Consider the following 14568-nt stretch of genomic DNA (forward strand, 5'->3'; position numbering starts at 1 on the left):
TGATGCTACTATGCAGGCAAGTTTGGGACCCCCTGTACTGGGCGATTGTGGCCAGGAGAGTGGACATTGTGTTGCCCAAGGAATATAGGATTTATAAAGTCCCCTTGTAAGACCCTGGCAAACTGGAAAACTGAGCAGAGACAGGCTGGGCAGGTGGAAGGGGGCATATGGGGAGGGCCTGGCTGGACCGTCTCTTTAGATGGAGATGGATGCCTGACCACAGTCCAGGCCTGAGCAGGGCATGCAGAGTTAAGAGAGGGGCCTTTAGAGCCAGATGTCTGCGTCCACATCATCGTGCTGCCTTGGGCAGGTTACTGTGTCTGAGTCTTCCCCCCGCCCCGCCTCCTGCCGCCTGACTTCAGGAGCCCTTGCCAGTAGAGAATCCAGAATCTCACATAGATCCACACGCTGGCTTTTTCCATCCATGAAATGTGACACTCTTCCTGTCCCCAGCAGTCCCTGCTGTCGACCAGAAGGCCTCAGAGCTGAGGCTTTGGCTCTCCTTGCCTGGGGGCAGAATTAACCATCCAGACAGGAGTTGAGGGGAGTCCTTCCCCTGAGTGTGAGCCACACCCCTCTTCCCTGGACCCCAGGATCAGATGGTGAGGCCTCCCCTCTCCACACCTGCCTAGTGAATCCACCCGTTTCGGCCCCAGGTCTCCGGACCCACCCTCAGTGGATTCTTGCCAATCTTGGCCCGGCTGTCTGGCGCCAACCCCCTGCTCTGGGACCAGCAGCCTGGTCCCAGAGCAGGGGGTTCAGCTGGCTTTGCCCCTTTGTTCTTTTAGCCCAGGCTCCTCCTGACTTCTTGGGGAGGTCAGGGTGGGAGGGCCTGACCTACCTGTGCTGACCTGGCCACTTGGAGTGGCCATAGAAGTGCTAAGTCCTGGACCCCAGAGAAACAAGACTCACCCAGTGAATCAATGATGAGTGCTGCAAATGATGGAGGCCTGCCTCAGGGCAGGAGGGAGGTCAAGAGAAATCCAAGAAGGCTTCATAGAGGTGGAAGTAGGGAAGATGTGTCACTGGCCCTGAGACCAGGAGGAAGGTTAGAGAAAGGGCGGAGAGAAAGCCCTGGCAGGAAGGAGGTGCTCAGCAAGGTGAGGAGCAGGGCCTGCTTGGTGGAGGGAATGAGGATGTCAAAGGCCAGTGGGCAGGGGCCCTGAATGCTAGAGCAAGGCGTTTGCCTCTCAGTGATCAGCACCAAGAATAGCTCTTAGTGTGTGCCAGCATTTCAACAAGGATTTTCCAGGCCTGGAAGTGAAATGGGCTTCCCTGGTGGCTCAGACGGTAAAGAATCCATCTGCAATGCGGGAGACCTGGGTTTGATCCCTGGGCTGGAAAGATCCCCTGGAGCAGGGCATGGTAACCCACTCTAGTATTCTTGCCTGGAGAATCCCTATGGACAGAGGGGCCTAGGCTGCAGTCCATGGGGTCGCAAAGAGTCAGACATGACTGAGCGTGTGAAAGTGAAAAAAGTGCTCATGACTGAGCACAGAAAGTGAAAAAAGTGAAAGCGTTGGTCACGCAGTCATGTCTGACGCTTTGGGTCCCCATGGACTGTGGCCCGCCAGGCTCCTCCGTCCATGAAGAATTTTCCAGTCAAGAATACTGGAGTGGGTAGCCATTCCTTTCTCCAGGGTATCTTTGCAATCCAGGGATTGAACCCAGGTCTCCTGTATTGCAGGTGGATTCTTTATTGTCTGAACCACCAGAGCCTGATCTCATTTAATTAGTCTAGCAGCCCTGGGAAGCAGGTACTGTTATTACCCCTGTTTTACAAGGGGGAAACTGCAGCTCAGAAGGTTAAGGACTTGCCCAGGGTCACACAGTTGGTAAGGAAAAGAGCCAAGAGCCTATCCAAGCCAGCTACAGAGTTGTTTTTTTTTTTCCCAACCAGAGATTCAACCTGGGCCTCAGCAGTGAAGGCCCAGACTCCTAACCACTAGTACATCAGGGAACTCCCAGAGCCTTTGCTTCCCAGAGAATGCAGTCTCAAAGTATGGTCTGGGAATGGTTTGTCCAGGGCTCCCAGAGACGGCATGTGGGTGTTTCCAGCAGGTGCTGTTGTAGAGAGAAAGCCACCCTGCAGAGTCCAGAGTGGTTCCTTGTTAAAAAGGTAGCATAAGTAAACTCATTTATATCACTTTTTAGATTCCAGATATAAGGAATGCCATAGAATATTTTTCTTTCTCCGTCTGACTTACTTCAGAAAGAGACTCACAGACTTAGAGAAGAACTTATAGTTGCTGGGGGTAAGGAAGGGAGGAAGGGATAGGGAGTTTGGGATGGACATATACCCACTGCTCTATTTAAAACAGATAACAAACAAGGACCCACTGTACAGCACAGGGAACTCTGTTCAGTGTTCTGTGGCAGCCTGGGGAGAGGAGTCTGAGGGAGAATGGATATGTATGGCTGAGTCCCTTTGCTGTCCACCTGAAACTATCACAACATTGTTAATCAATTATGTGCTCAGTTACGCCTGACTTTTTGCGGCCCTATGGCCTGTAGCTTGCCAGGCTCCTCTGCCCATGGAATTTTCCAGGCAAGAATACTGGAATGGGGTGTCATTTCCTATTCCAAGATAATTGGTTATACTCTAATACAAAATTTTTAGAAGTTTTGTTTTTTTTTTTTTTAAGGTAGCATAGCCACTCGACCAAAGGCCAGGATTTCAAGTGAATGTCTACTGCAGGCCAACTCTTCTTCGTTCTCACGGTGTTGGGAGAATCCAAGGCCAAGTGAGGCTCAACACAAAAATGTGTTGAGATCAATTAGCAATGTCTGCCCTGAGTGCAGGCATGGAGAGTGGAGGTTGTTCCCAGGCTGATTTCTGACATTGGCTAGAGAGGTCCTCCTAGTGTTCAACATTCAGAGTGAATCCTTTCCTCTGCCCCTAAATCCAGAGACCCAGTCCCACAATGCGAGGTGCAGACGCCTCTACTCTGGGCGCTTCATGCCATGTTGGTCAGTTCCAGATGGACAGAGACCCAGGTCACGTCTCAGCCCTGACATTAACTTGCTGAGTGATCTTAGGCGTGCCCCTTCCTCCCTGGGCCCTGGGTCCTTGTCTGTGATGGGTTGACGTGAAGATACATCCTGTGGGATTTGACACATCCCTTTGGGCAAAGTTACCCACTCCTGACATCACCTCTCTTCATCCTCTGTTCCCTTCCCTGTCCCTAGACAACCTTTTGGTCCTCACTGTGGCCACGAAGGAGACCGAGGGGTTCCGACGCTTCAAGCGCTCAGCTCAGTTCTTCAACTACAAGATCCAGGTAAGGGGCTCCCTGGGTGGGGGCAGAGACAGCGAGAGGAGGTGCTGGACAGATAGAAGTCAAGATGCTCTGTCTGTCAGATACCCAGGTGGGGCTGGAAATTGAGCCGGCCAAGTTTCTCTTTAGCAAAAGCCCATGTTAAGGGGCCTGTCTCTGCAGGCGCTGGGGCTAGGGGAGGACTGGCCTGGGGAGGCGATGTCAGCAGGCGGAGGGCTGAAGGTCCGGCTGCTGAAGAAAGCCCTGGAGAAGCACGCTGACAAGGAGAACCTGGTCATTCTCTTCACAGACAGGTAGGCAGCTGAGAGGTAGAAGAATATTCTAGAATGAGGCCCTGCTGGGACATCAGGGATGAGGTGGGGATTACTGTAGCTAGGATTGCCTACAGTTCTAAGGGGTCTATGCGCCCCAGAAAAGACCCATTTCCACTCTTGGTGAAAAGATGGGTGGGGGGACCTGCCCAGGTATGGTGAGCTATGCTTTTTTTAATGTATATAATTTATATATTTGTTTTTGGTTGCACTGGGTCTTCCTTGCTGTTTGCAGGCTTTTCTCTAGTTGTGAGCCGGGGTTGCTCCCTAGTTGCATTTCACGGGGCTTCTCATTATGGTGGCTTCTCTTGTTGCTGAGCACGGGCTCTAGGGCTCTCGGGCTTCAGTAGTTGTGGTGTATGGGGCTCAGTTTTCTCTTTGGGCTCAGAAGTTTCGGCTCCTGGGCTCTAGAGCACAGGCTCAATAGTTGTGGCACGTGGACTTAGTTGCTCTGTGGCATGTGGGATCTTCCCGGACCAGGGATTGAACCTGTGTCTCCTGCATTGGCAGGTGGATTCCTTCCCACTGAGCCACCAGGGAAGCCCAGTGAGCTGTGCTTTGAGTGTGAAATGGTCACAGATTATGGGGACCATGTCTCTGCCCAGGGAGGGGGTGGAAACTTGATGGGCAGAGTCAAAGGTAACAGAGCTGATCTATTTACTAGATGTGGCCCAGGGCAGACGTGGGAGGAGGAAAGTGTTAGACACTCAGTTGTGTCCGACTCTTTGTAACCCCATGGCCTGTAGCCCACCAGGCTCCTCCGTCCATGGGATTCTCCAGGCAAAGATACTGGAGTGGGTAGCCATTCCCTTCCCCAGGGGATCTTCCTGACCCAGGGATCGAACCTGAGACTCCTGCACTGCAGGCAGATTCTTTACCATCTGAGCCACCAGGGAAGCCTGGGCTCCTCCTGCCTGTGCCCTCCTGAGCCCCTGCTCCCCCACCAACCCTGTCTCCTCCCCACCCTGCTTCATCTTCTCCCGGCTCTGGCCACAGCTACGATGTGGTGTTTGCCTCGGGGCCCCGAGAGCTCCTGAAGAAGTTCCGGCAGGCCAGGAGCCAGGTGGTTTTCTCGGCTGAGGAGCTCATCTACCCGGACCGCAGGCTGGAGGCCAAGTACCCGGTGGTGTCCGATGGCAAGAGGTTCCTGGGCTCTGGAGGTGAGGACCCCGGGTGTGCAGTATGTGGCGGATGGGGCAGGCTCCAGAGAGGTCCATCCGCAGCCTTGGGGAGGACCCCTTGGCTCGACATCCCACATGGCTATCTCAAGCTGCTGAATGCTGTGTGTCCTTGGAAGAACTCCTGAGTTTTAACCTTTAAATCAGCTCCACTGCAGTCTTGCTTATCTCATTCAATGGCCCCCCTGATCTGCACAGGACAAAACAGGGAGTCACCCCCATCCCTCCCTCCCCTCCCCCACCTTACCTTCAGCAAGTCACACCACTCCCACTCCGAGAGATCTCTGGAGTGTGCCCTCTCATGTCCACACCCCTAGCCACCGCCTCTCCGGGCTGCTGGCATGGGCAGTAGTCTCCTGACTGCTCTGCCAGGCTCTAGCCTCTCCCTTCCAGTCCATTCTCAGCACAGATGCGAGTCCACATGTATTGCTCAGTGACTTCCCCTTGCACGGAGAATAAAACCCATATTTTATTCTGGATTCCCCTGTCCAGCCACAAAGCTGGGATCGGCACCAACAACCTTGTTTCCCTATTGGCTGAGATAGTTAGCGCAGCCCACACGGCCTGGCCCTGGCCCAGGGGTAGAGGTGTCCTTGGGGGCAGGGCCCTTTCCTGGCTGCCCACCTTCTTTTTCTCTTCCCCTCCCACCAGTCTGCACAGTAGCTAAGGAGCTATGTGGGCTTTTCCCTCTATCCCCTCCTACACTGTGTGACCTCGGCTCAGCCTCTGCCCTTCTCTGGGTCAAGTTTCCTGGATAACTGTCGAAAAGGGGCTCCAAACCTATGCCCCACCAGCCCTGTACTTCTGGGCTTCAGTCTAACTCTTTCATTCCCCACCTGTGTGCTGCCCAGGACCTGAGCTGGTGCAGCTTAATGGACAACAGTGATTTTTCTCTCTGGGCTCAGTGGGAACTTGTCACCAAGTGGCATTAACAGATAGGCTGTTTGCAGCCTAAAGACAGCACCTCTCCTCAATCCAGGAGGGCTTCTGAGAGGAGGCAGGGCTTATGAATAAAGAAGTGAAAGGTGGGTGAGAGGGAAGGCTGGGAGGAGGCCCCTGACTCAGAGGCCAGAAGCTGAGTGTCTGTCTATATGTCCCCCACCCCCAGGCTTCATCGGTTATGCCCCCAACCTCAGCAAACTGGTGGCAGAGTGGGAAGGCCAGGACAGCGACAGTGACCAGCTCTTTTACACCAAGATCTTCTTGGACCCAGAGAAGAGGGTAAGTGGCAGTGGGTAGTGCTGTGAGATCTTGACACTGGATCCCCCAGACTGGGCTGCACTGGGAGCAGCCCCTGCCCCCCAGACCTGACCCCCTGGGTTGGGCATTGACACCCACTTACCTATTCTTCGATTCACTCATTTATTCAGCAGGTATTAAAAAAAAATTTATAGTATTTACTTTTTTATTTTTGGCTGTCCTGAGTTTTTGTTGCTGGACCAGCTTTTCTCTAGTTGCAGAGAATGGGGGCCAATCTCCAGTTATGGTGCTCAGGCTTCTCCTTGCAGTGGCTTCTCTTGTTGCAGCTCCCGGGCTCTAGAGCACAGGCTCGATAGTTGCGGTGCACTGGCTTACTTGCCCCACGGCATGTGGGATCTTCCTGGATCAGGGATGGAACCTGTGTCCCCTGCATTGGTAGGCAGATTCTTAACCACTGAGCTACCAGGGAAGCCCCAGCAGATATTTACTGAGTTGTGGGTGAGACACTGTCAGGTGTAGGCAATGAACAAGACAGTCGGCGTTGCTGCCCTCCTGAACCTTCAAAGGGGGAGAGGAGGAATTTACAGCCTCGTGTCAGGTGGTGAGGATGGTTATGAAAGGAACTGACCACCTGAGCTGCCCCTGGCCCACTCAGCTTGGAGGAGTTCTAAGGGACTGATGAGATCCTGACTGGACCTGGGCCCCACAAGCCAGGCCTCTGAGCCTGTCTCAAGGCAGGGATCCTTGAGGGGAGTGGAGGTGGTAGAACTGAGCAGGTGTAGCCCCCAAGCCAGCCAGTGTCCTCTGGGCAGGCAGGAAAGTTAGGGAACTCTTGGGGTGAGGGTCAGTATTCCTGGATTCTGCCCTGCACACCCCCTCAACCCCTATTTACGCTGTGTTGCGTGACAAAGGGTAAGTCACTTTCCCTCTCTGGGCCTTGAGTTTTATCATCCATGAAATAATGAGGAGAAGCAGTTGGACTTGTGCAGTGGAAACTGTGAACTTGATCTTTGCTGGCTCAGTCTTTCCTTCTCCTTCCCCTCTGCCTCCAGTGACATTGCTCGTAGAAGCCTGTGGTCTAAAATGGTAGAGCTGCTCTCTGTGGGATGAAGGCTGAGCCTAGAGTGTCACTTGGCCTGACCTAGGGCTCCTTGAGACATAGTCGCATCTGCAAGAGGTAGCGTTAGGTAGTGAACATGGACCTCAGGGCCAGGCTGCCCATTGACCTTGAGCAAGTTATCCAGCCTCTCTGTGCCTTGTTTTTAAATCTGTGAAATGCAGTGATGAGGATGCTTTCTCACAAGGATGTTCTGTGGATTAAATGAGTGTGCATGTAATACTGAGAATAGCGATTGGCACACAGTTGAGTGCTAAACCAGCATCTGTTATCACAATGGCTGTTGCTGAACCAGATGTCCCCTTAGATTCCTTCCAGTTCAGAGAGCCCCTAGTTCTCTGTGAATAAAGGTGCTAGAGTAGTAAATCCCAGGGGCTTGGCCACTGACTGGCCTTCCCAGGGCTCCCAGCTGCCCTGATGTGACAGGGCCAAGTGGATGGAGGGAGAGGAAGTGGCAGAAGTGGGAGGGCTGGCTCCCCACACTGGGTGATGGAGCCCTGTCCGCTGCCATGGCTTGTTCCTGGTGCAGTCCAATGCCCTCTTTCCTACAGGAGCAGATCAATATTACCCTGGACCACCGTTGCCGAATCTTCCAGAATTTGGATGGAGCCTTGGGTGAGCAGCCCCGACAGGGTGAGGGATCCTGAGAGGAGTGGTAAGGAGATGAGGATTCCAGCCAAGGAGGTTCCTCTCAGCTGTGCTGGGGTTTTGCCTATCTCATCCCCAGGTCCCCAGAGACCACCTGGATGTTCTCTGGGGGCAGAGCTATGTCTCTTTGGGGATGAAGAAAGGAGGGCCAGGAGGTCAGTCCAGAGAGCCTGTGGGGCCCCAGGGTTCAGACTGGGAGGAGCTGGGTGATGCACTCAGTGGGTACCCCATCCCTGCCCTGCGTCCCTGGTCCTTTGAGGTGAGCCTACATCACTTCCTTCCCCTGCTCTCCCACCTCCCAAGTGAAGACTTCCTGAGCTGGGGGCAGGGAGTTGATGGATGACATGGGAAGCAGAGAGGCCATTTGACCCTTGAAACCACAAATGCTCTTGGCCTGGTCCCAAGTCAGTGGCTGGTGATGATGTTGCTTAGCCACTATTTTGCTGGATGATCTCAGGCAAGACACATACACATACCCTTGGGCATCTGTTTACCCACCCTTAGAAAAGAAATTGGACCAGATCGTTGATAGGTGGTTTAATGAGGCAAATGGACCCCTTTGAGAGTCTGAGAAGAGCTCTGGGTCCCATCCAAGTGATGTGCAGAGACATCACACCCTTTGGTCTGTGGGTTCTGGGAGTTCATGAGCCTGGGTTAAGAAACTGGGTGCAGACTGCTTCTTGGGTGGGTCAGGGGCTTGCACAAAGGGGCTCCCCTCACATGATCACTCACCACAAAAGGCCTCCCTGCCAAGCATCTTCTCAGGCCTCTGGGAAAAGGCCCGTCTGCATTTTATAACTGTCAGACAGAGCAGTCCTACCTGCTGTCTTATGTGCAGACTGTCTGGGTCAGAGCCCAGAACTTGGCCTCTGGCCCTGATGCTGGACAGGTCTCTGTTTTCTGACCCACAGATGAGGTCGTGCTCAAGTTTGAAATGGGCCAAGTGAGAGCGAGGAACCTGGCCTACGACACCCTCCCAGTCCTGATTCATGGCAACGGGCCCACCAAGGTAGGGAGGGGCCCCAGCCCCAGGAGAGAGTCGTCGGGGGAGAGATCCAGAATCCGGGGTTGTGCTCTCACTGTGACCCCAAAGCTTCCCCTTGGGTTTGGGGCCACCTACCTGGGACATGCTCACTGCCTCTGTCCTCACATCTGAGTTCAGGATGGTGCTGCCTCTCCGTACCGGGATGGTCAGTGATGCCCTGTCTGTCTCTGCTGGACCACAGAGGAGGCACTGTCCCCATCCAGGCCCAGGCGGGGCTGCCTTGAGTCATCTGTACTCTGCCACCCCAGGGCAGACTTGTTCCTACATTCAACAAACATTGCATGTTTGCACCAGGACGTGAGGCCTCGCCAGCCCTGAACAGAACAGAATGTTCCCTGTTCTCCCAGAGCTGCAGGAGGGGCAGGGGTGCAGGCCAGCCTCCCCTGGCCCTTGTGGGACAGGCCCCTGGATCACAACTGGTTTCTAGGAGTGTGGTCCTCAACCACTCCTTCAGAATCAGGTGGACGGGAGGGGAAGGGGAGTGTGTTTAAATGCAGATTTCCTGATGCCACCCAAGTGCATGTGTGCGCAGCTGCTCAGCTGTCCCACTCATTGTGGCCCTATGGGCTGTAGCCTGCCAGGCTCCTCTGTCCATGGGATTTTCCAGGAAAGAATACTAGAGGGGGTTGCAATGCCCTCCTCCAGGGGATCTTCCCAACCCCCAGGGATTGAACCCGCGTCTCTTGTGTCTCCTGCATTGGCAGGTGGGTTCTTTACCACTAGCTCCACCCACCCAAGAACTGCAGTTTTGAAATGTCTGCGGGGGTGGGGGGTGGGGGGCAGGAATCTGCATTTTACACGCTCCCAGGAGGTCCACAGGCTTTCCAGGTGGCACTAGTGGTAAAGAACTCGTCTGCCAATGCAGAAGATGTAAGAGACGCGGCAGGTTCAGTCCCTGGGTTGGGATGATCCCCTGGAGGGAGGGCATGGCAACCCACTCCAGTATTGTTGCCTGGAGAATCCCGTGGACAGAGGAGCCTGGCAGGCTACAGTCCATGGGGTTGCAGAGTCAGACCCGACTGAAACGACTTAGCGCACACGGGCGGTCACAGATGAAGCAGCACCAGAGTCTGTGTCCTCCCTCCGCCGCCCTCAGAGCAGCTTTGGTCATCTCCAAGGGCAGATATACTCTCCAAGACCCGCCCCCAACAAAGCCACATTCCTGCCCTCTTTGGGATGGCAGAGGGCTGCGGTGCAGACCTCCCTCCTTGGTGGTGGCTGGGGCAGGAGCGGGGCTGGTCTGGTTTCACTCATATCCCTCATCTCCTGACAGCTGCAGCTGAACTACTTGGGCAACTACATCCCGCGCTTCTGGACCTTCGAGACGGGGTGTGCCGTGTGTGATGAGGGCCTGCGCAGCCTCAAGGGCATTGGGGTGAGGCTGCTGGGCCTTGGGGCTCTGTCCTTGGGGTGGGAGATGGGGAGGGGTTCTGGAAGAGACTCTGTCATCTCTGGTGGGCCGTAAAGCGGTCACCTCCCTCCTCGTCCTCACCCAGGCACCTCCTCCTGGAAGCCTTCTCAGATTGCACATGGCTCTGGCTTCCTGGGAAGCCTAAGTTCTGGTTTCTTCTGCCTGGTCCTTCAGGCGCCCTTGTAGCCCTCTCCCCATCCCATGAACCTTACTCCTCATTCATGGCCCATCTCAGACCTCATGCCAGCCAGGCTCTCTGACAATGTGCCGTCAACCCGTCCTGGCTAGAGTCTGGACTCACACTGCACCTGTCCCCTGCAGGGACAGCCTCCTGCTGCATCCCTGCTGGTCCAGTCCCGTGCCCCCTGCACACCCTGCTTGGAGCTCCTGCCCAGGCCCCTTTCCTGCTAAGTCCTGCAGAGCCTCTGATTGCTAGTCCCTCTGGCCATCCTCAGGGCTCAGCAGCCGCTCCGTGGCTGGACATGGCTGGACTCTTGTGCCGCCCTCTCTCCCTGCAGGATGAAGCTCTGCCCACCGTCCTGGTCGGCGTGTTCATCGAACAGCCCACCCCGTTCCTGTCCCTGTTCTTCCAGCGGCTCCTGCGCCTCCACTACCCCCGAAAACGGTTGAGGCTTTTCATTCACAACCATGTGAGTAGCAGGCTCTCAGTGGGCTCACCATGTGGTTTGGGTCAAGGGTCCACCCTTGCAAGACACCCTGAGACCTCTGAGGAAGTGAACTGAGCCACGGTTATCTGGGCCAGATGGAAGTGGGCAGTAGGCTGTATTCCCAATCACTGGGTTGACTCTGGAGTCAGACTGGCTGGATCCGAACCCCAATATCGCTGCTTATATTAGCTGTGTGACCTTGGGCATCTTATTCAACCTCTCTGGGCTTCAGTTTTCTCATCTATTAGGTCTATTCAATAGGGATACTATTAGTGCTGGCCACATGGGATTGCTACAAGGGTTAAAAAAGTTGATCTCTGAAGCATGAAGACAAGTGCCTGATGAATAGGAAGCACATAGTAGGTGCTCTTAGCTGATATCATAATTTCCCTTCTTGCTCCAGTCCGTCTTTCATTCCTCCCCCCTTTATTTTTGGCCAAGCTGCAGGACATGTGGGATCTTGGTTCCCTGACCAGGGATCAAACCTGTGTCCCGTGCAGTGGAAGTGCTGAGTCTTAACCACTGGATCACCAGGGGAGTCCCAGTCTTTCCTGATTTGATCTGGTGATAGTTAAATTGGTTTTCATTCCTTGAGTATAATACATTCTGAGGAGTCAAGGGCCACCTGATGGCCTGCAACTTTGTGAATCCAGGCCTGGAATAAGTATTCTGAGCTCCCTGCCTTGCCAGCCTCTCCATTCCAGCAGGATAAAGTCCCACATCTCAGCTTTTGCTGAGAGAAGCCAAACATGCTCTTAAGTCCCGCCTGCTGTCAAGGCTCTTTGTCTTCCATAGAGTCTTAGCTGCCCTGTTTATGTCACCCTCTTCCAAGACCTCTCGGCCCTGACTGTCTGCACCCCACCTCCAGGGACCTGTGGGCCCCGACTCAGCTCAGCTTGTCTGTCTCACAGACATTCAACTGTCCTCCTGAAGACAGGAGGAGGATGTAGACCCTGCCCTTGGGAGGCTCCCAGCTTCCCTGGAGTCATCAAACCTCACACGCATAAATTGTGACTTTGTGTAGAAAAATAGAATTGTCCCAGATGGTCTTTGAGGACCTACTGTGTGCTCTTATCTGACTTGTCAACTCCTTGCAGTGACCCCATGGGGAGACAGGATTGCCCTCCCATTTTACAAGGGAGGAAACTGAAGCTGAGACAGGTGAAGTGACTTGTCCAAGGTCATGCAGCTCACTGGAGCAGATCCAGGCTTCGCTCCGAACCCTGGGTTTGTTTTTAAACACCCTGCTCTTCCTTTTTCCCCATGCAAGGGGCTCCAGGTATAAACTTTTTCCAAATGCCATTTGAACATTACCTGGAGTGTTTTATAGCAAAGCAGAACCCTGGGCCATACCTTGGACCAGAAGAACTGGTCATCAGTGACTGGATGTGGGGCCTGTGGGGTGAGGGGTGTGTCCTGGTGACAGAGGCTTTTAAGAGGCCTGTAGACCTGGTCTAGTCAGGGGAGGATGGTCAGAGGCTGGCTTCCCAGGTGGCACTAGTGGTAAAGAACCCGCCTGCCAATGCAGGAGACATAAGACATGTGGGTTCGGTCTCTGGTTTGAGAGTATCGAAGAATTGGCAGCCCACTCCAGTATTCTTGCTTGGAGAATCACGTGGGCAGAGGAGCTTGGTGGGTCACAAAGAGTCGGACACGACTGGAGTGACTTAGCACGCACGCACGGTCAGAGGTTGGCCAGGAAGGGCACTCCAGGCAGAAGGTCTGACGATGGCAGAGTTCCAGGGAGCAAGTTCCAGCAGGTGGCCGGGGATGTGCCAGCAATGAGAGGGAGCAGCCTGGGGCAGCAGAAGACGCTGTGGTCCCAGGGGGTGGAGCCTCATCCTCAGCCTCCATCCCTTTGCCCCCAGGAGCAGCACCACAAGGCTCAGGTGGAGCAGTTCCTGGCAGAGCACGGCGACGAGTACCAGTCTGTGAAACTGGTGGGCCCCGAGGTGCGGGTGGCCAACGCAGACGCCAGGAACATGGGCGCGTGAGTTGAGGGTCGTGGCAGAGGGGCCGTGTTATCAGGAGCCCCAGGCGGAGAGACAGAGGTTCAGAAGCCTATGTGGTCTCCAGCAAGTCCTGCCCCTCCCTTGACCTCGATGTTCTCATCTCTCAAATAGGGAAATCACTGAGTCAACCTCAGTGCTCCTAGGGAGTGCTGAGCACTGTCATTTGGGTTCGGGAAGCAAAGGAGAGACAGAGGAAGGACTGGAGGGCCAGAGGAGATAAATGCTGACAATTGGAGAAACAGCCTGTGATTTTTTTCCTTTATCATGGAAATAAACAAGTTTAATTTGTGTGGACTATAAAAGAGTTAGAAAGTACAGATCTGAGACTGGCAAACTCCTTATAAAGGACCAGCTAGTAACTCTATGTAAATTGGCTTTGAGGGCTCTGCCATGACCACTCAGCCCGGCTATTAGAGCATGAATGAGCGTGGCTGTGCTCCAATAACATTTTCTTTATCAACACTGAAATCTGAAGTTCATATGATTTTCACGTGACTTCTTTTGATTTTTGTTTTCCCCACCCATTTAGAAATATGAAACTGTTCTTACAAATTTGTGATTGCCACGGGGTGGGAGAGGGATGGACTGGGAGTTTGGGATTACCAGATGCAAACTGTTATATAGAGAATGGAAAATAAGGTCCTACTGTGTAGCACAGGGAACTATATTCAATATCCTGTGATAAACCATGATGGAAAAGAATATGAAAAAAATGTATATATATATGTACAACTGAATCACTTGGCTGTATAGCAGAAATTAGCATTGTGAATCAACTATACATCAATAAAGTAAATTTGAAAAAAGTTCTTGGGGATTGTTTTAGTAGTCCAGTGGTTATGACTCCATGCTTCCACTGCAGAGGGGCATGAGTTCGATCCCTGGTCAGGGAACTAAGATCCTGCATGACGCATAGCACAGTCAAAAAAAGAGAAAAGGGTTAAAACCCCAGGCAGTGAGCTAGATTTGCACTGTGCTCCATAGTTTGCTGAACCTGGTGCCAGTAAACAAAAAGAACATAGATTTTTAAGAAAATTTTAACTATTGTTGATTTACAATATTGTGCTAGTTTCAGGTGTACAACTTCGGATTCTTTTCTATTAAAGGTTATTACAAGGTATTGAATATCATTAGCTTTCTGGCAACTGGCACCCAGTGCCCTGAAAACCTTGGCACTGGGGAGAGGAGGCCCACAGGTAGGTTCCTACACTGCTCGGTGCTATGGTGCTATTATTTATTGTGCTGGACGGTAAATCCTTGTTGTTTATTTTTTGTATATTATTGTGTATCTGTTAATCCCATACTCCTAATTTATCTCTCCCCTTCCCCTTTTTCCACTTTAGTAACTGTATATTTATTTTCTATGTCTGTGAGTCTATTTCTGTCTTGTAAATATGTTGGTTTGTATTATTTTTTTAGATTCCACATACAAGTGATATCATATGACATTTGTCTTTCTCTGTCTGACTGATTTTACTTAGTGTGAGATTTTTAAAGCTTTTAGTGTAGGTTGCCAGACTGTCCTCTGGAAAGGCAGAGCCGGTTTACCCATAGCACTGAGCAGTGTAGGGGCCTGTCTGTGGTCTGCTCTCCCCAGTGCCCAGGTTTTCAGGGCACTGGGTGCCAGATGCCAGGCTCTGGGCCTTATCTTGACAGCTTTGTAGTCCAGGGGTTGGGTCTCAGAGTCGGGAGGGACCTCG

The 14568-nt window shown here is 53.0% G+C and overlaps 1 protein-coding gene across 1 annotated transcript in view; it reads left to right on the plus strand.

The window, feature by feature from the left end:
- PLOD1 (procollagen-lysine,2-oxoglutarate 5-dioxygenase 1) overlaps positions 1 to 14568 on the plus strand; it is a 29579-nt gene that overhangs the window by 5505 nt on the left and 9506 nt on the right. Inside the window, exons 2-10 of the mRNA XM_040263461.1 lie at positions 3190 to 3281; positions 3441 to 3571; positions 4586 to 4749; positions 5876 to 5988; positions 7636 to 7699; positions 8644 to 8741; positions 10051 to 10152; positions 10707 to 10838; positions 12725 to 12846. Of these exons, the coding sequence (XP_040119395.1) occupies positions 3190 to 3281; positions 3441 to 3571; positions 4586 to 4749; positions 5876 to 5988; positions 7636 to 7699; positions 8644 to 8741; positions 10051 to 10152; positions 10707 to 10838; positions 12725 to 12846 (1018 nt within the window). The remainder of the gene's footprint in view (positions 1 to 3189; positions 3282 to 3440; positions 3572 to 4585; positions 4750 to 5875; positions 5989 to 7635; positions 7700 to 8643; positions 8742 to 10050; positions 10153 to 10706; positions 10839 to 12724; positions 12847 to 14568) is intronic.

This window comes from Oryx dammah, unplaced genomic scaffold, assembly GCF_014754425.2.
Source record: "Oryx dammah isolate SB20612 unplaced genomic scaffold, SCBI_Odam_1.1 HiC_scaffold_21, whole genome shotgun sequence".
In the NCBI taxonomy this organism is placed as follows: Eukaryota; Metazoa; Chordata; class Mammalia; order Artiodactyla; family Bovidae; genus Oryx; species Oryx dammah.